This window comes from Poecile atricapillus, chromosome 4 (assembly GCF_030490865.1).
Source record: "Poecile atricapillus isolate bPoeAtr1 chromosome 4, bPoeAtr1.hap1, whole genome shotgun sequence".
In the NCBI taxonomy this organism is placed as follows: Eukaryota; Metazoa; Chordata; class Aves; order Passeriformes; family Paridae; genus Poecile; species Poecile atricapillus.
In genome coordinates, this window is record NC_081252.1 from 23,587,067 (window position 1) to 23,613,356 (window position 26,290).

The window sequence follows — 26,290 nt, forward strand, 5'->3', positions numbered from 1 at the left end:
AACGAAAACAGCAAACAATTAATTAATGATTAAAATTAGCTGCGTGTCCTTTGTGTAGTGATTTATGTAGATAATTAATGCTGTAGCATTTTAAGGTGTTAGCTGTCCTTAACTGAGCTGCGTAATAAATGGTGGCTTCAGAGGATGATACTTAAAATTCAAATTAACATTTACTTCAAAAAATTCTCAGTGCTAAGAGGATAACTAGAAGCAGAGCAACCCCACCCCAGCTAATTTTCTATGTGTATGAAGAGACATCAGTCTTACACAGGGACTCCGTTATTGTTCATACCTGCTCCAACTAGCTAGGCTGGCTCTTGCTGGTTCTAGGAAGATTTCAACTGCTTGTGTTCCCAGGCTACCAAAATTACTGATTAGACAGTCCTGTTGAACTACTGATGGACTGTTGAGATCAGACTGAAGCATCCAAAGAGAGCGAGGTGGTGTATTTTGTACTTGTTAAAACTTTTGTATCTACTGAAGCTTGGTTCAGTTAAGTCCTACAGTCTCAGCAAAGCAACATGCACATCTGTGTTAAAAAGCTGTGCCTTAGCTTTACTTTTGTACACAATGGACAGAATGGGAGGCTGAAATTCAGAAAACATGTGCACATTTATCTACTCACAGGAGTTTTGCTGAACTGGTGATGGATTTAGGAATGATGGCCACTTTTTGTTGTGTCCAGCCTCTTCATCTGCACTCCAGTTTTACCTGAAGAAGGTTATTTCAAGGTTCACTCAAAATGTCCAGTTTGACTGTGATACCTTGTACGCCTAACTACTTTTACAAATCCTTAAGCTTAAAATAGTATTTCAAAACAGCTTATTACAATGCAGAGAAATATGCTTTTATGCTCCTGCAAATACAGTTTCAACTATGAGCATTGATTGGAAAATGAAGGTCTAAAGGAAAGCTGTGATTCAGTGGCTGTAAAATGCTTAAATTGAATATGTGAATTAAGGAAGAAGCAATTCACTGGCTATAAAGTGCTTGAAATACCAACATTAAGGCCACATTTGGTAGAAATTGATAATTCTTAATTATTTTATTTCTCACCCTACCTGTGATTGTTGTCTAGCTACATTTGGGATAATAAGGAGTTAGATATAAATAATTCAGTAAAGGGGTGATAATTCATTTCATAAAAATTGATTTGTAAGAACAGGGAATTCCTATATATAGAAAATATTATAAAAAGGCCAGAATAGCATGGTAACTTGGGAGTTTCTGTTCTGGATTAGAACTATGTCTGTTCTCATTCATTCTCCAGTCTTTACCTGTGAGACCTTAATAAAAAAGAATTTAAACTCATCTTTTTGTAGAAAAGATATTGCAGAACTTAATCTATTTCTATTATAACATGGCATATGCTCAAACTTTTTACTCAAAACCAGAAAGAAAATAACAGCACAAAATGCCAAATTCATCTCTTGTTTAATTTTCTGTACCCCAATAGTATTCTTAAGCATTAGGGAAAATTTGTTCAGCTTGATTTTCTAATATATGGGAGAATGTGGAGAAATTATTTTATCCTTCTACATGTCCCGTCTGATCCTTCCACCAAAATTGTTTTTGTATTGTTGTTACAATAATTAACAATTGTTACAAGAAAACAACAATTGTTATTGTATCTGATGCCAGTGAGTTCCAAAACCTGTTGGTGGGACAGTTTGCGGTCCTAAGCTGTGACCTTGGACACAAAGAGTGTTTTATAGGCAGAAGAATTCTGATAGTGTTTATTTGCTCATGTGTCAGTAAATTTAGTCTTTACCTGCATCTTATATAATTGTTTTAAAATCTTATATGACACTAGTAATTTCAGCAGTAATTAGCAACCTGGTGAGAAGGTAATTACATGTGCAGAGACTGTGATCTCACATGTTTAGCAGTCTGCCTAACAAGCCACACCAATGAAAACAAAAAGCAAGAGGAATATTTCATGTAGAGCAATTACAAATTTCCTCTTATCACTGTAAAATCAACACAAGGTACTGAGAATTTGGATGGTAGTCCCTCTCTGTCCAATACCTAATTAATAAAGGTTAATCAGATTCTTAAACAGCAAATCTTTCTACAAAGTATACCTCTGCCATTGTTCCATTAAATATCAGGGTCATGGCCCTGCTTATTCCTTTGCATAAAACCTCCCTGTGGGGTATTTTAACAGTGTAAGGTCTTCATGGTACATGGACTTGCTGTATGAGGAAGGCAGTGGTCTGTATCTGAAGTCCATAACAAATTTAGGCATTGAAAAGGTTTGAAAAGCAGTTGACATTTAAGGCGTGATTGTGTTTTTTCTCTTAGTGAACCAAAGGGCTTTTTGACATTAGCAGTAACTTTGCTGATCAGATACTCTGTCAGCATGAAAATCTTAGAGGGTAGGGCTCTAACCCAGCACCTAGAACCTTCTTCCCTCCCAGAGCATCACTGCAGTGTGTGGTGGAGCCCATGGTCCCTTTCAGTCCTCCTTGTCTTCTGGGATTTCTGCTAGGATAAGTCTGGAGCAGTACAGTGCTGCACCAGGATTGTATCTGGTAGTGTTGCAATCCCTAAACTAGAGGGGGTTTTGCTTTGTTTTGGGGTGTTTTTGTTTTTTTTTTTGTGTGAGTAAACTAACACTATTGAGTCTCTGTGTGAGAGCCTGAATAAATACACTATTCTTGCGAAAGGGAAAAAATACTCCCTTTTTGAGTAAGTGATACTTAATTGGTATTAAGCCCTTAAGAAACAAAACAAAAGAATTCTTTTTTCATACCTTATATTGACTAGCAAACCAGGCAGGTTTGTAAAATTTTTTTTTGTGTTTCCTTTCATTGGCTCTGCAAACAAAACTGTTCTGTTGAGATTTCAAGGTAAGAAGCTGGAGGCTGGAAGGCAGTACTACTGCAGAAATTTCTTGAGTCATGGTTAGCCTATCAAGGGAGCCCTTTCTCTTTCACATCAGTTCATAATCTCTTCAGTTCTATTTGTACTTGTTTAGAAGACATTGTGTAAGTATCGGTGTATGTTACCCAAAAATTCCGACAAGATGGCAGTGTTTTTCCATCTTCCAAGGACATGTCACTGGGGATGTAGCTGTCTGACTGAGTGCCTTCTGATGCTTCTAGTTGTAGTAGTGTCTTGGCCCACAAACTTGTGATGTTTCGTTGTCCTGTGAGAAAGTATAAAACCCCAAATGGTTGTTACTTCCCTTGCTTTCAATGTATCACCACCCAGGAAGAGAGAACAGAGCTCAGTATGTGTCATGATTGTCTGTACAGTCTCTATACATCAGCAGGACCTCATGGATGCTTAAGTGCCACAGCAGGCCCCACATCTTCGTGCTAGTCTTTAACTGAGGTGTGGGAAACTCCTATTCAGAATAGCTACTGGGCACATCAGCTGTATCCCGGATTTTACGTAAGGTTTTAATTTGGATACACTCTGCAGACACCTTTTCACTGCAGTTTTGTTTATTTTTTTTTTTGTTCAGAGGCATAACTGGGTGATTTTAACATAAACCTTTTTCTGAACAAAGAAGCTGAAGTAGAGATTGTATCAACTCACAGTTTCTTTCTGGTTTGCTAACTCCTTCTAGTTTACAAACAGTTCTCTTGCTCTCAACTGGATTCTTCAGAGCTGTGTTCTTCAAAGCTATGTCAACAGAAAAAACGAAAAGGGTAACGTAAGTGTTGAGAGCCCCAGAACTGATAGAAACTTCCTGCCCCACAGGTTTTAGCTGCTAAGTCAGACACCAGGCTGAGGACTGTTAGTTCTTCTGGCTGACAGAGCCAGAAATCCTGATTTCCACCATCCTGAAAATACACCACTTGCTGACTTTTTTTTTTATAAATAGTTTAAATTAGTTATCTAAGAAAGAAACTTTCATGTATCCCACAGTAATGTGTGTCTTTGAGATCTCCATGGTCAGCCTTGATCCCACAGTCATCCTGACTCCTCTTTTTTTTTTTTCAGCCTTTTGCTACTTGTGACTTGAATTCCAAGGGATTGAGGAGTGCTGTTCCTCTCTCATTCTTGACCTTTCTTGTGGGATGAGGGGCTTCACATATCCTGTGTGAAGCTGCAGTGAACCCATACCTTGCTGTGCAACCTTCACTTCCTGCTCTATCAGAAGGAACGATGGCTATGTAAAGAAATCACTCTTTCCTTTCATGTTTTATGTTTTGGCATCATTAATACTGACAGTACAGCTCTAGGAATCATTTGCTAGTTAGATTGAACAGTCTTTCTGCTGTCTCAGCATTGACAGGTTGCAAAATGTTTAGTGTATTGCTTCATCTAATAAACACATTTCGGTAACAAATCCATTAGCAGATCTAAAAATCAAACTAGATGCTGGGAATTCAGAAGTAGGATCAATCAAAAATTTTAATTTATTGGTCTTCCTTAGCATTTTCATATGTGGGTAGCAGTTCTGTACATAATCATTGCCATCCATAGTGCTGGAGCACTGGTATAGAGGCTGACAGGGAGAGGTACTCAAATGAAACCTTGGTCATGTGTTTAATCCCAGGGGATTGCAGCTATTTCATAACAGTACTTTATGTTTTATGTAGACTAGGCAGTACCTCTGATATCAAAGCCATTATTAAAGAGATAGTGAATACATGAAGAAAAAGTAAAAGCATACAGTGAGAAATCTTTGCTGGGTAGAAAATGTGTTGCCCACTTCTTAGATCTAAATGGGTGCTTTAGCACATTTTATGCATGACTTCCCACATCAGAGTACAGGAATTCCTTTTTCAAATGCAATAAAGATAATTTAGATAGCTGATTTCTCATATTTTTTATGCTGTTGAGTGTATAAAGCATCTAGCTACTTCAAATGCCACTGGTGGATAAAAATTAATGGTATAGTACAATTATAAGGGGTGTTTTTAAGGAAGATGATGTGTTAAGTGTGTTTCCTTCACCTTTTGGATCTTTGTATTTTGGGTATTTTTGTAGATTAACTGCAGTACATAACATTTATATTGAAGATTTTCTCAGAAGTGAAGTTTTATTTTGATTAATACATATGATATTTCAAATATTGGGTGACTTCCAAATAATTCTTGTTTTTAAATTTGAGGGCTTCTAGCAAATGTCAAGTGTTAATCTTAGGCTTGCTCTTAAATTCTAATCAGCTAAGAGCATAATTGTTCAGTAGAGAGTGAAGTAAATTAACCTTCTTGTATTGCATGGCTTAGAGAAGTGGTGGGAAGGAACTTCCAGAATTGGTGGCCATGTGCTCCGAAGTGCAAGGAAGCGCTCTGCATGCTGAATATCCCATTAGTCACCCTCCCTTTGAAGAGACAAGGGTAACCTTTGCGCCCTGGTGTCTGGAGTATTCTTGAAGTTAGTGGGACTCCTTCCAGTGAGTGCCAGGATTTTAAATTGCGTCGTGCAGGGGATGGCTGTTGACATTTGGATGAGAATGGAGCAGTGTCATTGAGTGCTCCACATTTTAGAAACTTTGGAGCCCATTTGTTCTGATTCTCTGTGTAGGTTACAACTTTTCTGGAGCCTGGACCTCTTTGTGCATGTGTTGTTTCTGTGTGCCACCCTTTAGGAGCCAGCTGCATAAATGTGCAGTAGAGTCTTGTCTCCCTTGAAAGCAAGCAGTGAAGGCTGATGGATATAGCTGAGTTTTTATGAGGCTACATCTCCTGAGATGCAGTTGTATATAAAAAAATCACTCCAGAATCACTGTGGATTAGGAAAAAAAAGTGGTTTGTCTTAATTTTTAGCTACCTCTAGAAATCTGGTCCACTTGCACTCAGCTAACTTTCAGCAGGATCTGTTGTACTTGACTGGTTCCTTGGATGCCTCTGGCATGACATCTGAAGTAAAGATCGAAGATTTCTCAAGGGAAAGTGAACGTGGGGCTGTGAATGTGTTGTCACTATTTAAATAGTCATTAGGCCAGATTTTGCTGGATTCACAGATGCCCAACCAGTCTTCCATATTCATGAACGCTTCAGCTGCTTTGACAAATGGTGCTATTTGAGAATTGAGCTTTCTTCTTTTTGCTTCTATTTAACCAGTTCACCTTGGGTTCAGAAATTCTGGTGTTGGTGAATCCAGAGAAAGGTCCCAGTGAATCTGGCAATTTTATTTTTATCTTCAGCTGGAGTGTTATTCAGTGAAAATCAGTAATGTAGATTTTACTCCTATTTTCTGTACATCTTTTGCTGGTTTAGAACATAATGACTTTTTCTGTGGAACAGGTTTTTGAGTTACCTTCCTGCCAGCTCTTACAGGATTTCCCAGTATCCTTTTCTGTATTCATAAAATTTAGAGTTTTGTTTGTCACCTGGTGGAATGCAGGAGGAAAAGTGTGTAGTTCTTTGCTCTTGAGGGAGACAAGGCAAAAAGATTTAGTGCAGGTTCTAAATCATGCTTTGAATAAAACATCATACTTCTCAAAAAAACATTTACAGTATTTCCTCAAGTAAAAATAACAGTATTAGTGACTGTGCCAATGCTCAGCATTTGCAATTTCCATGCTAATATTGTCAGTGTGCACTACTGCATTCAGTTTAGAAAGTGCAGCAAATCTACCTGACCACTGAATGGCACTATTTCCTTTTCAGAACCAAAACCAGAGGAAAGGTGTTTAAATCAAAGTTGAGGAATAATACGCAAATGTTTATTTTCTTATTATCTAGTCTCCAAATTGTTGTTTGTCACTAACAGAAAACTGACTTATTTGTTCATTCTTTGCTTTGCATTTGGTATGACTGGTAGAATCTGAACAGAAGCTGATGAATTTGTAATGGCTTGGCTCTATCTGTTGCATTGCTTCAAAGGTTTGTATGACTCCTTCTGTGGAGAACTTCACCCATAGCATGAAGAGAAGCAACTGAATTTCTTTGCAAGTTAAATTTTTATTTGATTCATGTTAGGAATTTGAATTACTCTTTGTTAATTTTTTTTGATGTTTAATGAGGTTAGAGCAAATCTAATACGAACCTGGGTGGTTGCCACTGAATTCTGGTTATTCTTTTTGCAGCATCAGTCTGTATGAATGATGCATTGTTGTCCTGTGGTGGTCTGCTCTCAGGTTTTTCAGACTTTTTCGTGTGGTTGTGTCAGTACGTGGTCACTTAACAGACATCTTCATGTTATTACCTATTCAGAGGAAAATATTTTTTGAAGAAATTAACCCTATGTAGTTTTATATCTCATTTCCTAATATGTGATTTTTCTTTTCCTCCATTGAGTTCTGTGGGGCTGCAATGTAAATATCAATGTCAGATTTGAAAATTAGGGCTAGGGGAAAATGGTTTAGATAATTTTCTTAAAGAAAACAGCCTCCAAAATGCTTCTATATATGCTAAGGCTATTTGGCTTGCCATGACTGCTTGTATAATTAAAAACACCAGGTTTTAAAGGTCAGTACAACTGGAGCATCTATGTCACACCCTTGAAGTGTGACTTGGACCAGCCAACTTTTGTGACTCTAACAGAGGGAGACCTCAGTTCATCAAGTCTAATCTCCCAAATAGCAAGGTGATTATACTTTGCCAAGTTGTGCTGTGCAACTTCAAAATACATACTTGACAAACACACATCTTGGTTTTAATCTTTAAATATGTCTAGACAGACAGTCACCGATTTTGAGTGTGTGTGGGTTTTTTTTCCCCAATAATTTAATTACTTTTAATCCTCCAGTTTGACTTCAGCTTATTTAGGGAGGACTGGAATTTCCACCCATGCTGGATCACATACAGTGTAGTGTATCTTTCAGTCATCTTTTTGAGAAGTTAAAATGGTAACCAAGTTGAGCATGACTTCAGTGACTTTGGTTCACCAGTTCCATCTTTGTATAGCCAGTGCTTATGTTGGACATTTTTGCAGTGGCAGCACACCGAGTTTGCTCTGAACCAAAGCTGTACTTCAGAGGCATAGTGATGATAGTCTGCACTCTTTCTTTCTGTAATCCTGCACTGGGCTCCATTTAAACAGTATTTGTTATAATTATCTGGTTTAATGGCTCTTCAAGATTGCTGAGCTTGTCTCACATTCCTGTCAGTTTGATCCTGACCATTTTTGCCAAACACAGTCTATTCCTATTGCAATTTATTTGTCTTTAAGGTAAAATATATTGCTCTCAAAACTTGGTTGGATTTCAGGCCCTAGTGAATTTAGTTTGTTTTTTTTTTTTTTAGAATAATTGAAACTTTTAGAGAAAGTGTGAGAAGGCATCAGCATAATGATTGATTGTTTTATTGCTTTTCAGAAAGATGCATATATATTACTTGGCATATGCTTTATCTGCAGCATAGATGTATGGCTAGAAGTCTGTACTTCTGCAGATCAATTGGAAAAATTGCACTCTTATTTTGACCATTAATTGGAAGAACTCCTCAGATCATTCACAAGCCTGGCATAGCAGTGACCTGTACTCTTCAAAGTTTTGCATCAGCACTGTAATATTGAACTTTTAGAACCACCGGATGTGCCTGTCCCACATGTCAGATCAGATGATCCCAGTAGTTTCATTTGGCCTTGAAGTCTAGTAAATCATATGCAGTAAGTACAAAGCATAGCAAAATCTGCAAGCTGTGCAAATGGGTAGACTTTTAAAACTGCAGGTACATCAAATAGTATTCTCTTCCCCAGTCTTCTTTGTGGCATGGGATGCTTTGTATCATTGTACAACTGCCACTAACCTTTCTTGTCACCTAGCCAACCTGTGAAGGTGATTTCCCTGGTATTGCATGAAAAGCTGTGTGAACAGCCTAGGAAATTGCCGTACTGATTATCTTCTGGAGTCCATCCCTTGCTTGCTGTCACAACCTACCTGTGAAGAGCCTTTACTTGGCCGCTCTTTGAACATCCAAGTGTTCTTCCTTCACACCCAGGTTTGGTGGGTGCCTGCCATAGGTGCCCACAGGAAGAAGGTATTATGTATTCTCTATATACCCCATCATTTAACCTTCTCTTCCTTTAAACCTCTCCATTTCCCCTCTTGCTTCAGAGGTCTATCACTAGGTGCTCCTGCTGGCCCGTCCCTTTGCTGTGGGAGTGCTGAGTGGTAAGACTGTGGGTGATAACCCACCTACTTTCCTCATTTCTCCCCTGCTTTGTGGTTACCCTGGAGCAGTAGCCAGCCGCTTGCTTATGCATGCTGGTTTACAGGATTGTTAAATGACTGCAGAGACACTTGGGCTGAATTTGCTTTCCTGTATGAGTGTATCACCTTAAAGAGAGCAAAGATACAAAATAAATGGCTTGTATTTTATAACAAATATGGAAAATATCTCCCCTGAGAAAAGAGTGAGATCTTCTTTGTTACGGATCCTCTATTCGTTTCAATGTCTGGTGTAAATTTCTAATAGTTGTTATGTGAGTGACTTCTGAGAAGGCAGGAATGAGTCTGGAATGGCTGTGACCAATGTGCTGCTGTAGGGACTGAATTGCTTGTCACTGGGGTTGACAAAAGCTGTCATTCTACAGCTGGAATGATGTACAGCTCTCCTGGCAGCTGTACCTGGTGCTCCTGCTAGTGACTGCCAGCATGGCTGTAATAGAAAACCCAGTAGCCTCATACTCCTGCAAAACAAAAATACCTTGTGTAATTTTCCTAGTGAGCTTTTCGAATAGGCAAGGAAACTTCATGTTGTGATTTTATTTAATAATTTCTCTTGGGAAACTGTACTTTTGGAGGCTTATCTGTGTATTAATTGTTTAAGTAAATGTCTTTTGACTACAGCCATTCAGTACAAACCACAATAAATTAATCTTGCTTGCCTGTCAGTCTTTATTTCAGCTAGGCCAGGAATAATATTTGAAGCCAGGAGACTGTGCTCTTGAAAACACTTGCTATTGAGTTTTGACAGTTTCACTTGCAGTGAGTGACAGTCGAGGATATTGTTGTTAGAGTAGTCATTCCTTCAGGGGATTGTATTATGCCTGCAGAAATGCCCTGCAGGCCTTTTCATATTCCTTCGTTTAAGATGCCAGTGTCACAGTCACTCCTTTTTCTCTCCTTTTCTTGAAGGCATCACATAACATAAATAGAAACCCAAATGTGATCAAAAGCAGAACTAAAACTATTATTCTTCTCTTGGCTGAAAAAGGAGCTTTGAGGCAGATGGCTCTTGCAGCTGGTGGCATCCCTGTTGGGATTTCCTCCATGCCCTGTGGGAAGAGACAAAGGCTTCCCAGTTTATGGTACCTTCTGGCTATTGCCAGGGCATGGCTTTAGGCTTGCACCTGAAACTGGCACTTTCAGCACTACCTTTTCCATTCTTACTGGAAAGCTGGAATTTTGGGCTGTTCTGTTTCCTTCTATCACCCAGGACCTGTGGTGTTTTTCTTTCTTATTACCCAGTGAGGCAGCCTTGCCAAGAATGGCAGAGGCTACGAGAACGGGAGGTCTGGGTGAGCCTTGTTTCCCCCATGAACCAACCTGCAGCTGCACTGTATGATAAATTAATTTAATGAATTTAACCGGTTGTCTTCAAAGGCTCTTTGGGAAGAAATGAATGCACTTGGTTGGGCCACATGGTGATGAGCACCACGCATCCTAGACTAAATGACTAAGCCTCTACTTCTTACTCTAATAGATGTTCATATTATGAGACTTCCTGGAATTAGAATGAATTAGAATTTGGCAGAATTAGATATGATTGGTAGGATTCAGATCATTAGTCTTTCATTATAACCTTTCCCTCACAGCATTATGTATTTATGCACACAGTTCTTATTCATGCTTTTGTCACAAAACAAGTCATAGGCTAGAGGGCTAAAAATACAAGCCTGTGACATCATCCTGACTGATAGTGTTGCCAAAAGCTAATGAAACTTAGTAGTCATTTTAAAAGTTCTATTATTAACTGTAAGCCAATGCTTTTTGACATTGAGAAGCGAGATCTACCTACTGGATATAGAATATGCCTTTATTTTTAAAGGTTGATTTTTCAATTCCTGTGTAGGCTGCTTGGAACAATATTTGTTTTAAGTACTTCACTGTGAATAAAAAAGTATCTCAGAAGCAGCCTCAAGCACAAATAGATGTACTTAGAATGTTTTAGGTGTACAGTAGTTACAGTGGAAAAACTAACCCACTTAATTTTCTGCAAATGCAGTTAGAGTTTCTCCTGGCCTTGCTACAGTGATCCATCATTGCAGGAACTGCAGCAAGGAATGGTTGGTTTTGAAGAGGTCAGCAAGGTGACCAGATTTATGGAACAGGTTTTAAATAGGAACAAATGCAGATAATGAAGCCTGTAAAAGAAATGGCTGGCTAAGTATCCAGAAGAAGTCTGAAAAATGCAGAGCAGAAGATGAAGGGGTATTTGTGCATTGTCCTCTCCAAGACTTAAACTGGGGGAGTCAGATGAAAGAAGCTGGTGGCAAGTTCAAAGTGGACTGGTGGGAGTATTTCTTCACATAACATATATTCAGCTTTGGAGGTTTACAGGACATTGTGGATGCTACAAATTTATGCTAGAACATAAGTAACTGAACAAATTCATAAAATCCCTGAGGGATTAGTAAATACAGGCACAACCACGTTGTAGAAGAAAGTCTGCAAGTCACTGTAAGCTGGGGGAGGCTGCTTGAGAAGTCTGATCAGGAGTTGAGGTGCCTGTGTCATCTTTCTGTCTCAGGAGAAACCAAACTGCAGTCGATCTCTCAATACAGTGAAGCTAACAGGAAATATGCAAGAAGTGGGTCATCAGTTTTGTCATTGAGATTATTTTAGGAATTGGTGTTTCTATCACTTGCTGTGTCCGTAGAATAGGTCCTTAGGTGATCAGGGCATACCCTTTCATTCAGCATTCCATTATGCATGAACGTTGAAAAATTACAGTTTAATTTCTTATACATGAAGTACAAGTCACCAGACCCAGATTTCACTTGTGGCTCTTACTGTATTATCACAGTGACTTGTGACAACAAACAAACTTAGGATACAAAAGCAAGGGTACAGACAATCACTGCAGAACTGCTAGTGTGTTAGAGAAATTCCCTAGTTCCTGCTTAATGCTGCATTTTGTACCCCTCGTGTTTGTGTGCCAGTGTAGATAGCACAAAGCAAATATGTGTGTGCAGCCTTTGTATAAAAGAGCCATGAAACATAAGAACCTGATAGAAAGTAATTCATTTGCCCATAATGGGCTTGTAATTGTTGCTATTACAAAATTTCTGATTGTGACTATGTTGTGTTTAAGAACCAGGCCTGTGGTTTTATTGCAGAATTATTACAGCAAACCCTTTGGGGACTGTGAGCATATACACTCATTCTCTTAAGTATTCACTTGGCCAATATTGTGAAATGTAGCTGTTTCTAGGGAACAAGAGGCCTAGAATAACTGTTGAACTAATAAAAAATAGAGATCCATTTAGTTTCTTTTTTTCTCCAAAGACCATAATCAAATCTAGGATCAAGCAGCAGGAAAATTAGGCCTTGTTATTATTATTTTTTAATATTGAGCTTTTTTTTAATATAAGTAGATGGGCAAAAATAGCTTTCACATAAAGTACCTTGACCTTTTGTGTTGCTTTAAAGAGACCAAAAGTCTCCTTGGGCTTTAGGGTTTAATAACAAAGTAGAAAAAGACTGTTGTGTTTCTGGATCTGAGAAAGAGGGTATGGAACTGAATTCCTACACTTGGTTGTGCTGCAGTGTTTCATGCAGGGTTGATGGAGTAACAAGTCAGAACACTGGTTCTTTTCTGGGCCCTCTGAGTGGCCCAGGACTATCAGAGGCTGTATCTGTGCAGTCAGGAAGGGATTAACTTGCTGGTTAGTCACAGTTCTTCCTGGACATACCAGAATTAATAGACTGGATTTCAAGATCCTCTCTTATTTGCTATTGCTAATGTCAGCAGCTCTCCTGGCAAAATAACTTGAGTTGCATATTATAAGTGTTCTTTTTCTTTCCTCAGCTCTTCACTTGTTCTAATATACTGAAGGAATTTACAGTGTATCCACTCTTCCTCTTTGGTTGGTTGGTGTGTTTGTGGTTTGGGTTTAGTTTATTTGTTTGTTTTAGCAAAAGCTCTGTTTTAAGTGTAACAGTTCTTGGTCCTGAATTTCCCTTGTCTGAAGAACCTGTTACATATTACATATGGTTACATATTTTTTAGCTCTTTCTTGTCCTTTGTTCAGAGCTATTCAGAGGTTGACTCATTTCCTGAGCCTTTTAATGGCAGAAAGGTATTTAGGAAACCATGTGCCAGAATGTTCTCAGTGCCTGCAAGGAGAATTGGTGTTCAGGAGTTATTAAAACATAACATCTGGCCTTCAGTAGTAAAAGGGATGTGGGGTTGGATACTTGGGACCCAGATGTTGCTCCCTCATGCTCTAGTTGCCTGTCTCCTACAGTGGCAGCTGACTGATCTTTCAGAGTAATGCATTTAGGTGCCTTCCATGCTCCTGGCTCCTTGCCTAGTTTTTTACCAAAGCAGAAGGATTTTTGGTATAAAACAGCGTCTGTTTCCAGACTTGATCTGTCTCTTGAATGATGAGAGCTGATAATTTTAAACTTCATAGGCATAAATGTAAATACTTTGGATTGTCAGGATAAGTGCCCAGCTTTCTGAAATCCAGAAATACTTCACTGTTTTTGTGTCCCTGTGTCATGATTCCCTTATGCTTCATTGCACACTGCATATGAACATTTCCCTTCTGTTTTCTCTAAGCAGGTAGTACTTGTTGCTAATTTCATCTTGCATCTTGTGTCAAGGGAGACTTATTTTGATATCAAGAAATGATAACCAGGTTTTCTTTCTCCTCAGTTAAAAAAAGGAGGGGGGGGAGGAAGTGTGTACAATTGAGTGTTTGAAATATATGATGTAAATGACATCCCTAGAGCTTAAAAATCATTTTATTCTCTGGAGAAACACATTCTGTTCTGTAGCTCTTGAAGGCTTCCTATTGTTCTACTATTTGGGGAATTAAAAATTTTTCACTGATTGGTTCAAAGTAGAAGAAAAATGTTTAATTAGTCACTTTCATTGTTCTTGAAAGAAATGGCAAGGAAAAAAAACAGAACCTAATGTTTTTCTTCTCCAGATGTAAAGATCTGTTTTGATAGTGAATAATGTTCTGGGATTGCCTAAACCAGCTAGGGTAAATCCAAGCCAGCACTCCTAGTGATAAATATATGGGGTACTTTTAAAACACTTGGCAATGGAAGAAAACAAGCTGCAAGCATCATTAAACTGAAGGATCTGGGGAGAAACCATGCAGCTTCAAAAGTAGTACAGATCTTTTATAATAGTAGTCTATGAAGTTAAGACTGTTTTCCCTTTCTGTAGAGTTCTCCTTTACATGACTTGTAATTTGTAGGTAGTATCTTTTGTTTCACTAAGAAAAATACGTTTCTTTAATGATAACATGTAGATGTTCCTCTGGTTGTGTTATTTCATTACAATTGTTAGCTTGTTGGTGTAATGGTTGAATTGTGAATAAAGGACTGAAAAATACCATCTCACTTGCATTCAAATTGCTTTTTTTTTTCCTGCAGATATTCAGTATAACTCATTCTGAGATACTAAAGATACTAGTTTCTTAAAGAAACTGCTACAAGAAGTATAAAATTGGCTGATTGTTCCCCTTGTTGTTGATAACTTGTACAGTTTTTTCTACCATTCTGCATGTGTGCATCAGGAATAATGTTGTAGGCTGAGACAGCTGATTACATTGATGGCTTTCCCAAACACTAACTCAGATGACTGAAAATACTGCTTTCCTTACCAGTTGATGTGGGAAGGCTAAATTTTTAAGTTTTTGCTGGATGTTAAGAAGCAAGTGTGATGTGTGAGAGGATTTATGATTAAAAGGAGCGATCCCTTGGAGTAATTGTGATATTTTGAGGCTTGAACAGATTTCAGTTCATGAAGAGTACAGTGTGTGGTCGTCGTGAATGATCTTTTTTGGGGTAATGCTAGCCATTTGTAGATTAAAAAATGAAGTTGTAGAAATGAAGCTACACTTACGAGTTGAGTTTGGAATGTAAAATGGAAACAATCTTAAGTGAACACGGCCCATCCCCATCAGTATTAAAGTTGAGAGTCCACATTCAAGCAGGTTCTCATTACTTCAGTGCAAGTTATGAACAGATAGTAAGAGCATTCACTCCAGTAGATGAAAATTACTTGCTGCTGTGCCATCTCCATTTCATGACATTTTAGTTAATTATACTGTCCAATAATGACTTACGACTGTGCACAGAGAATTGAGATAAAAAGGAGGAATTGTAGTGATTTTCAAAAGCAAGACCAAAGAGTATTGCTGCCTAAAATGGGGGGATAATACATTCCATGAGCTCCAATCACTGGATGACCACTGGGTTTTTCTTCAGCTGTAAATTAGGGGATTATACAACTCCTGTATAGCATTAATTATTAAATAAAAGCAATTTCACAGTTTTATTCATTCATGAAATTCCTGTAAAGAGTGAGAGATTTGCAGTGTCTTCTTTGTTACTTGTGATTACCTCTTTTATTTTTCTTTGTAACTGCTCTGATGGATGGTGCCTGATCTAGGGCAAACTCTCCCCTGTGATGCTTGCCATCAGACCTTTTACGAGTTCTAAAGTAATAACTTGATATTCTAGTAATAAGACAGGTCTTCTGAAGAAAAATATGTGTTTGCTTCATCCTTTATGCTCCCCTGTTTTATCAGTGTTTCTGGTTAAAATTCAGGTACTGAATATCACTGGTGCATTATGACAAGCCTATTTTTTTTTCAATTCTTTGACTGTAAATAAAGAGACAAAGAGACATAAATGTTCTTATTTGCACATACTCAGTTGCTGGTTGTAATGAGAAAATACTGTTTCGTAAATTACTTGGTGCCTACCATGCAGAATCGTGCTCGTAGATGGTCGGTCTGCTGGTTGTACATAATACAGTAGGATGTAAAATCACCTAAAATTCTATTTTTTCTTATATTGTCTCTTTAGTTCAATGTATCTTGCATTAGTTTCATCTTAATCTGTTGTGCATCAAGCTATAACATAAATCCTACTTGCCTGCCTGCAGTCAATATAGCAAGTTCTCTTTGTGTATGACTATCTGTTGGAGACGTGTGTCTATGATAGGGACAAAATACTGAGTAATGCTGGTTCCAAAGGAAAAAAAGTAAGGCTTCAATACCAAGCATCTTAGGTGGCTTAGTCATTTAGCACAGTGTGTACATTAATATTTAAAATAAGAACATGAACAATGCTGGACAACATCAGATGAATTCAATGCAATTACAAGCACTCCATGAAAGGTTTCCTTCCTGATAGAGCTGCCGTGCTCCAGCCATTTGTGCTGCTTGCTGAGTGGCTCAGAACTGCTCAGAAAGCAAGAAGAGACCTTTGCAGAAATACCCAGTCCCCACCTGACCTGTTCCTGTTAGTGTTTCAGGCTGTTTGTGGAGCACCAGCGCGTCCTGTTGGTCTCTGCTGAGTTTGGGCTGAAGGTAATTCATGCCCTTGGGGTAAAATGGCACAATTAGCTGTTCTTGACCCAGTCAGGTCAGTATGGGTGAAATTTTACTCCAGTTTTGCTTCTTTTCTAAGGGGAGTATAGGCTGTGCCAAAGGTGTGTTATCTGTGAGCAATAAGGATATGATAAGGGCATGATTGTGAAAAATTGAATAATAATAAATAAAAGTCGCAGTTCAACTTTCCCAGTTCCAATCTTGCATGATTGTGTGTACTTGTGAAATGTGTTTGAATTGCTGAGAATTTGCCACAGTCATTCTGGTTTTACAGGCTATGTTATTGGGTCTGTGAGCATGTGTTCACTGTCATGAAAGGGTTCTGTATGTTATAAAATATTGTGTGTCTTTCTGTTTAAACATTTCTTCTTGATTATATGTAATACATTACCAAATGTAAAATAAGAAGCTGCCATGCTTTGTGCTATGAAATTAACTCTTGATTTCAGCTTTCATTTGTTTCAGAAAGATGTGCCTTAGCTGTAAAGGAAATCCATAGCTTCAAAATCAGTAGGAGTGGTTGCTACTAAAAGCTGAATTACTAGTGACACTTAAAATTTAGAATTTAAGAATGTTTATGACTGGTAACATATATAATTGTCTGTTCAGAGGTCAGAAACTTTGGATATTCATTTATTAGTGCTGAGCCAAATGCTCAGCTCAAATGTGTGATCATTTTTCTGGCTCTAAACACTGTCTTAAATTGTAACATTCAGCACAGCAATACAGATACAGTTTTTATTAAAAGAAAGCATGAGTCAATATATCAGATACCACTTCTAGACTTTCTGAGTAAAGTGAGTCATAACAGTTAAAGGTGAAAAGTAATCACTAATTAGATTTTCTTAAATCTATTTTCTTACAAAGTGTGAAATTTTTGAAGGTGCGAGTTTTGCCCTGAAAGAGTCCATTATTTTCACCCTTATTTTCAGTCTGTGATGAAAAAGAACTAGGAAGTGAATCAAACTCTGATGTCATTTATGAAATACAAATTTTTATAGGACTCAGCCACACCAATGAGCTAGAGCAGACTGACAACAGATCCTATGCCAGGTAAAACTTAGTGAATGATCAGTCAATGGTAAAAACATGCAAAGTGAGCCCATTAGGAAATGTGAAAAACAATGGCATTTTCATTGCATGTAGCCACAGTAAAGCCTGATTAATTATCTGCATTTGTGTTTATCACAGTATGAATATTTTTATTTTTTTCCCCCTTTCAAGTGGAAACTGAGTTCACTGTTTAACACTGATGCTTTTTATCTTTGCAGTGTGCCGGGAGGACTCATACCAGTCAATAGTGTCATGTGCTGCTGTAGTACTTACCCCTGTGGAGACGACAGTGGATACAAGGAAAAAAGAGCAGATGATAATGCCTGATGTGTCCAAACAGTGAGTTATTCAAATAACATGATCTTTTACCAGTGCAATTTAAACACCAGGCCAGATTCCTTCTCATGGATATGTATATACACCCTCCTTTCTCTTTCATCAGGGCTTTCATAGGTGTTTCCAAAAGTAGAAACTGGCCTGAGGCTAAGCTGCTGCTTTTGTTCATTAGCCTACATTTTTTCCCAAGACTTTTGGTAATGACATTTATAGAGGGAATATTGAGGGCCTTTATATGCCAAGAAACTGACTTTTTAACAGATTTGATAAGGTGATTCTTTTTGTTTGAATAGTCCTTTCATTCTTGCAAGTAGTTGATTTTTATAGAGGAGGTGATTGATAAATACTCAGCTCATCTGATATATTTCAGTATTTTTCAGGGACCATTTTACCTCTGTGATGCGAGATACAATGACATCTTCAAAAGTGTGGTAGTGTGTTCTTCCAGGGAAATTCTGTCTACTTAATTACAGTGTATTTTGGTGTTTTGCATTAAATAAAGATCATAACCACAGAGTGTACAGTAACATGTGCCTTGCAATACCAGGCAGGATGGTTATTTCTTAATGATTGAGTCTTTGGGAAATAAAGGTAGTTTTGTTTACATGAAAAGAAAGAAAACACAATTGTAAGGCTTTTCCACAACACAGACTTGAGGTCTGTACTTTTTAAAGTGTGGAAGGTATTAAAAAACATGACAATGTATAACATCACTTGTGTATTTACCATTTCTGTTTAGTTTTCTGCTTCCCTTGGTATATACAAGTTTAAAATAATCCGTGGAGTCCTGGCTTGCATGCCAATTACTGTAAGAAAATTAAAACATTCCCTCACTTCCCCAAAATCCCTGAAACATCCAAAACACCACTGGTGGATTAGAGTAGATTAGGTAGGTTGTGATCTTGCTACAGATCTATGACTTAAGTCTGTATCTGGCTGTGGTATCTTTTTCAAGGTGGTGATAAACCCTTTTCATCTCAATTACCTGTACTTAAAATTTAACACTGTGCATTACCTGTTATCCAGGTGTTACTGCCATGGCCTTGTGTTTAAAGTGCTGTGAGCATCTAATTGTTGTAGTGCTTCCCTTGTGTGGCGCTCTGAATGCCAAGAGATTGGAAAGGCAATGGGCTGTAAAATACTGTGCTGATATCCTGAATCATCTTTCTGGTTAGTTCAAAGCAGCATAGAACATTTTTTCTTGTCTTCACTAAAAGGGAAACCTGCACTGCTGTTTGATTGGCTTTTTTGTCTACTATGATGAGATTCAGCATTTAATAATCTCTTATGAATTCAAATTAGGAAATTGATATCTGGTTAGCATGTGCTGAATGAAGCCATCTCCCAGATTTTTGGCATGTTTGGGTTTTTATTTTTTCTTTACAGCCTGATTAGTGTTATCTTCTAAGAACACAGACATAACTTTTCATAAGCACTCAGAGGTCTCAGAAACATGCTCTAACCTCTGTTACTCTTCCAATACTCATGTTTAAAAATACAACCTGTGCCTCTGGAATTCTTTAAACTAGAAATAAGTTTGTGCTTAAACAGATTAAACCTATTTGAACTTCTCCGTATGAAACTGTATCAGTGTATAAGTGTCCTTAAGCCAACATTTCTGACAAGTATATTTGAAATTAAAAAGAACCATCTTGCTGGAAAAGGTTTGCAACTGGAATTTGGTAAATTTTGTAGAAACCTTAAGAGTAATTGTAGGGAGGTGAAAGGATGCAGCGTCAAGAAAATCTTCATCATTATGAATGAAACATCAGCATACTGATCTTGCATTTCACCCTGTGCTTTCTACATGCAGATAGTTTTCTTCATATCCAGTTAATGGAAGCATAACAGATCCTAATTCCCATGTCTAAGCATCCCAGTGTCATCTGTCTCCAATACAGACGTGCCCTTGGCGTTTGTTGAATTCCATTGACTGGAATGCAGACTCCATGTATGAGCTGGTGTGCATGTGTGGATTATAGTTATTGGTATTCAATTCATGTGGAAAACAACATTGATGCTTTGATTTTTATTCTTATCTTTGTGTATCTACATGGTTTTGACTTGCATGTCCAAAAATTGTGCATATCACAGAGGGCTGAGCAGTAGCCAGCCATCCAGGTCCTGTAGGGAGAAGTTTCTGCCTTCATGCCCTACAGGGACAGACTATGTTTAGGATAACTAATGCTTTCTAAAGCTACATGAGAGAGTGTGTAATCCAAACCAGATAAAATGCATATTAATGATAATAAAATGTTAAACAGTTACAAATAGCTAAAAATAATTATCTTGTGTGCCACAGTAAAATTACATCCAAGACATTCAGGACACAAGCTGTGAAGACTGGTCAGAAAAAAAAAATAAAAGCTTTCAATGCTACTTGTATAATATTTGATTAATAATGTTATTTTGTCCTAGAAAGAAACTGTTTAGTGGCTTTAAATAATGTATTTGCTTAATGTATTTTTTTTGTAAGCAGCAAATGGTGCCAGAAGTGGTAGCAGCAAATCTTAACGAGACTTTAAGTGTCCATGATTAGATCGTATCAGGACTGCAGGAGTAAAGGGCCAATTTTTTTTTTCCCCTCTGTATTTCTTCTTGGAAGCTCAAACCATTTCATCAGGGAGTAATTTCATAGTGATGCTCAGGTAATTGCTGACTCATTGCTTGGGCACTGACCAAAATCCCTACCTCAGTTATTCACCAGGAATGAATTTGGCAAGAGGAAGAGTGTGCCTTTTCACTTTTTGTCTTTCCACTCCACGGAGGCAGTGAAATGCATGGTCAGTGTGAGGTTGGGGTGAAAAACAGGAAATGTGAGCTCTCCCTTATTTTGTCTTCTCGGTCTTCTACTTTGTCTAGGATGTTGCATTAGCTTTGCTATATTTTGTAGAAATACAAGTCTTAAAAACCTCTTGCTGTCTTAATAGTTCAAGTTATAGAGGCCTCTTTGTGTTGCCATAGTGATACATCAGTCAGTTGTTCTCAAAGGTGCCCAGATGCTAAAACAATTGGAACATTTTGAGCAGTGAATTCTGCTTGGAGTCCCAGTTTTGATCCTTCCTATCTGAATTCAAATATAAATAAATCAGCTGCTGGCACAGAGCAATGGCATGAGGAATTCTCACTTCTATTTGAAGTTCTTAGGAGGCAGCATGGGAGAGGAAGCATGGCCCAGGGAACTGTATTTTATGCTCTAAATCAACTTAGCTTCAGCTTCACTGGGCAAACTCCTGGCTGAAAGGTCAGCCTACGAGGGGCAGTGTGGAAAAGAAGTGTCTAAAGACACATGAGTCCTGGAGCAGACAGTGTTCTGCTGCTCTGTGATGCTCATAGGTAAACACAGAAAACCATTCATGTGCTATTGGTGCATGAAGAAAGTATGATGAAATTCAGGTGCATCATTTTTTAATCAGATTTAATGTTAAGCTGATAATTGTATGTTTCATTTGATGTGTTTCTTTGGGTATGACTGCCCAGCAGTTCAGAGTGGTGATTGCAGCCATCTGAGCTGGCTGATTTAAAGGTGATTCGTGCATTAGTACTCCAACTGCTGTCATATTTCTGATTTTGATTTTTACTTAAAGATATTATTTGCTGTTGAAGTGCTCTTAGAGCTACAGTTCTTGTTATGTCATGAAGCAGACACAGTAATTTGACAGCTCTTTTTCGTGTCAGAAATATTTTCCTGAGTTTTAGATGAGATTTACAGATGAAGATCCTAGAAAAATGATAGGACGAGTGGTAATGTTTTTAAACTGAAAGAAGGTGAATTCAGACTGGATCTAAGGAAGAAGGCTTTTACAGTGAGGGTGCTGAAACACTGGAACATGCTGCCCAGAGAAGTCACGGATTCCCCATCCCTGGAAACATTCAAGGGATGTTGGACGGGGCTCTGAGCAAACTGATCCAGCTGAAGGTGTCCCTGCTTATTGCAGTAGGATTGGATAAGGTGGCCTTTAAAGGTCCCTTCAAACTCAGATGTATTCTGTGATTTTATTTTAAGATTCTAAATGTCACAGATCATTTGACAGCTCTTCAGGCTCTTAAGATCAAATCAGATTTTTTCTGATAAATGCCTGAATGAGCCTATGTAGTGAGTCTTTTTAATATTCTGTCTGTGCCAAAGCTGTTTCACTTGTACCTTGCAACTTGTACTTACCTGAGCAAGATTCTTAAGTGTGAGCTCAAATACATGAGAAAACTTCTTGAAATCACTGTGTGCTTGCTGATGGAAACAGATTGCTAAGGGGGAGAGTTACAGCTCTAACGCCATTTTGCACAGCACTGATTAGTGCAGATGCTAACCCAGGACTTTGGTACCGATCCAGATTGGAATCTATGAAGATTTTGGTGCATATATAGACTAAATTTATTAGCTGCAGAAAGCATACTCCAAAATATAGGAGCTTTTTTTCCTCTCTCAGAGTTTCAAGTTGTAAATGTGTAATTGTTACATCAGAAGACTGGTAATCCTTTTTGACTCCTTCAGTCCTGCCTAATTCCTTTCAAAAGAAGTTCAAACCAAGCTGATTGTGTATTATTCTTCACTTATTCAGTTGTGGATTCTCTTTTCATTTTTTTCCCTATGATTTTTTTTTTCATTTTTGATAAATCCCTAGGAAGATTTTTTCCTCTTGAAGCAGCAGTGATGTTATTTTACCTCTGTACTTTTTGATGCTTCTGTTATGATCCTGTTATTGAGAGATGCCTCTGCCCGAATTAAGGTGTAAACAAAGGGTTGAGGTGATAACAGCAATATGTGTACAAGCAGTTGCTGCTCCACAGTTTCCACAGAAGTGGGAACCCTTGTCTGGAAGTATTACCTAGGATGAGCCAGGCCAGCCTGCAACTCCATCCCGTGCTTATCTCATGGCAAAATGCTTCTGTGGTGTTAAAATCACATTTCCCTGTCTCAAACAGTGTTTAAGTCCTTACAGCCCCTCAGTGGTGATGTGAAGTGTGGTCTCTAAAACAGCCAGGTTGTCAGGTGGTGGTGTCCACATCACAATTCATGTCTGCTCTAACATCCCTTTCAAAAGGCTTCTTTCAGTAATGTGAAACAGGAAGGGTTTTCACACTTGTTTGGAAAAGTGGATAAAAGATGGTTGTACTGTTTCAGTTTCTGGATGATTGGGCAATGGGCTATAGACCATGTTTTGAAAGCTGTGGTTCCAGCTCAGCTGAAAAACTCGAGACATCAGCTAGATTGCAGTATACTCGCTGCTACTACATTTTAGTGATGACAGATAGGAGAGGTAGCATTTATATCCATTTCTTTAAAGCAGATACTTTGAAATGGAGTAAACATAAGCAAAGCATTTATGCTGTCAGTGGTCTACTTCTACATTCTTTTATCTATTTTGCTAGTTAGTCTTTAAGCTCTATTTAGCAACTTCAAGGGGAACTGAAAATTTCTATTTTCTGTGTTGTCTGTCAGGTGGTCTCCTTGTACATCCTGTATTGCTTTTTGCACATAATGGAAAAACAAGTTATTTTGATGTACTTCTATCTCTTTTGAAATGGGAATCTTTTCAGAAAATAGTAAAAATACTATACTTACACTTCTTCTATTGGCTGCTAACTAGCTGAAACTCCTACCTGACATTGCCTCTTGTCTAAGCTGCCCAAACAGCTTCTTTCTTCTTGCTTTGAGGAAAAAAACCCACTAAACCAGACTCAGTTGTTTCTATTTTTTCCCTGTGTCCAGCCACTTCAAAAATGAGAATGAGTTTGTAAAATCAGTTATAAGTAACAGTTATGCAAAGGAAATAAAATTGCACTGCAAAGTGAGTATAGAAGAAACCTTATATCTGGTTATAGAACAGGAGTATTATCAGTTCTCATGTTCCTTCTCAGTCACTGTAACCATGAATTTATAGGAGAGATTGACAGGAAAGCAATCTACATAACGTAATTTAAATATTTTAGGCAATTGTTTGCAGCCAAGGGATTAAGCAGTTTTTTACAGCTTAATTTGATCATGAGTTGCAAATGTTGAATAAGCTGGTTTTTGAGAGCCACTAAATAATTGCAGTTACTGCACTTACTGTTTTCAATATTTTGTAGTTCAACTCCTATCTTTTCCTCCTGTGTGGTGGTGAATAATGCAGGAGGCAGAGGAATGATGGCAGCTGTCCTGTGGAGGAAGGGTGCCATGTAGATTTATCTATAGCCCTACCAAGGAAGCTTTGACACTTTGCAAGTATAGTCATTGTTTGGAAAGCTTCCTCTTTCCTATGAGAGGAGATTTGGTTTCTAATACACAATCAACTATGAATGCTTCAATCATTTCCCTTAAAGTATTACTGATGTGACTGAACTCAACTTGATAAAAAGATACAGGGATGGAATCTTAAGCAAGGTAATTAATGAGGCCACTTTGAATCAAAATGTGGAGGATCAAGAAAACTACATAATTTTCTAGCTGAGATAATTGTAACTTCAAAATAAGGTGAGTGCATTGTATCATTGTGTAGCTGGTCTTTATTAATAAAAGAAAACTGAGGAAATAAAAATATATAGGAATAATACAGCTTTGCTGCTGATGTTTCTGAGCACCAGATGGTGAAAATTTGGATAGAACTTTTCGAGTCAAAATAGTTATTGTAATGTACATTGGCAGAGTGTGGCCAAAGCTGATTTGAAACACTGAGCTGCACAAACAAAGGACAGCGCAGTTATGGTAATTGGGAATACAAATTTCCTCTGCCTCAACAGCAAGCACTGGACAACATAACTGCATCTACAACTACAGTTTCTGAACTAGATCTCAGTTGTCATAAGAAAAAACATTGTCACCAAATCACAGTGACATTTAGAAAACAGCTTTGCCTACAGCAAGATCACTTTGTTTCTTTGACATGCGTTAAATTGTATACCTTTATGATACCATAACGTCATTCTGGTTTTGGCCATCACCCTAAAAAGAATGTTATTTGGAGTAAGATGATCAATTTATTTATCAGATCTGAGAAATTTTTTTAATTTGTAAATTAAATTAAAATCTGTGCCTTCCCTTGCATCCTTCTATAAATCATCATGTTTTCCACTGGGCGTTTCTGCAATAGAGGAAGTTTTAATTACATGACTTGCTTCTCCTTCATGTCTGCAAATTTCCCCAAAAGAAATACGTCAATATAAGTAATTTTACACTATTCAGTTATAGAGATTATTTAAAAATATGCCTTTCTTACATACATATATGGCCAGGTGCTTAAGGTAGACTTGGTTCCAGAGTGCAGATTTTATCCTGTATGCACTGCAGTGTCTGGAGGTGTCTGCTTTATTTGCATAACTGAAAATTATGAGTCAGACCACCAATAGCAACTTAATTCCAAAGTGGCAATCTCAGACTTGGCAACTAAGAACTCTTCTAAACTGATAGCCTTGAGTAATCATTGCAAAATATTCTTGGCAAGTACATTTTAATTAGAAGAATGAACCATAAGACACAGTTTTGAATATTAATTTTGGGCTGAGATTTTTGCTGTGCAATGAAATAGAAATTATTTTTTATATATATCAAAACTCCATCATGTCAGTAACAATTCTAAAAGGAGATGTAGTTGAAGTAAATAAAATCTTATCTGATTCAATTACTGTAGGTAATGCAAGCAGACACATGCTTAGGAAATTGAAAATAAATTATTTTATCTGGACATCTCCATCTGAAGAGCCGCTGTTCTAAGTTGTAGTGCTGGTCACTCACAACCTTTGTTATTCTAATAAAATTAGAGAATTTTGCATTATCTCATGTGGCAGCTGCCTAAGCTCTGAAGAGCACACCCATCATCTGCTGGGATGACTGCAAAGCCACCCCAGCATGATGTTCTTCAGAGACAGGGCTGGGGTGGGACACGTGGAAAATGACTTACTCATTTACTTCAGATTTAAAAGAAAAAACAGACTTCAATTTCATCCAGCCTAAATTCATGTCCAGTGTAGACACTCAGAACAAGAATTATTGTTACGCTCTCAGTTTCAGGTGTTAAAGGAGATCCACGGTTTTTATTTACCAGGTACATATTTAAGGGGCTGAAGGCACTTGATTCTGGGGCAGCACGAAGAATCCTCAAAATAATGGCTTTACTGGACTTTGCTTCATTTCAAAAAAGAAATTTTTTAGATAGGCTTAGAAAGTTAGATCATATAGCAGTTTCTGAATTTGTGTTTCAATAACCAGTCCTTGTAACATCCTCTATCAGCTGGGAGGGCAGTGTTAGATTCTGTTGTTAATCAAGATGCCTGGTGTTGCCTAATGAGAATTTACAGTTGCTGTGAAGCTTCACCAAGGGAAGATGCTTTTAAAGTACAGAACCAAAGATTTGGGAGCAAGCCCACTTCACTCAAATAAGGAGAGAAGTACTAGCTGTGCCCATTTTATTCCTTTTTCTTGTACGTCCAAAATCTTGAAAGTATACAGAAATTATTTTGCTGTAAAATTTGGACAAATATAGTTGTTAAA

At 37.8% G+C, this 26,290-nt stretch overlaps 1 protein-coding gene across 4 annotated transcripts in view; it reads left to right on the forward strand.

The window, feature by feature from the left end:
• Positions 1-26,290, forward strand: part of CCSER1 (coiled-coil serine rich protein 1) — a 610,518-nt gene that overhangs the window by 142,395 nt on the left and 441,833 nt on the right. For all 4 annotated transcript variants that reach the window (XM_058839027.1, XM_058839031.1, XM_058839029.1 and 1 more), the window contains exon 5: positions 17,706-17,826. In XM_058839027.1, the coding sequence (XP_058695010.1) occupies positions 17,706-17,826 (121 nt within the window). The remainder of the gene's footprint in view (positions 1-17,705; positions 17,827-26,290) is intronic.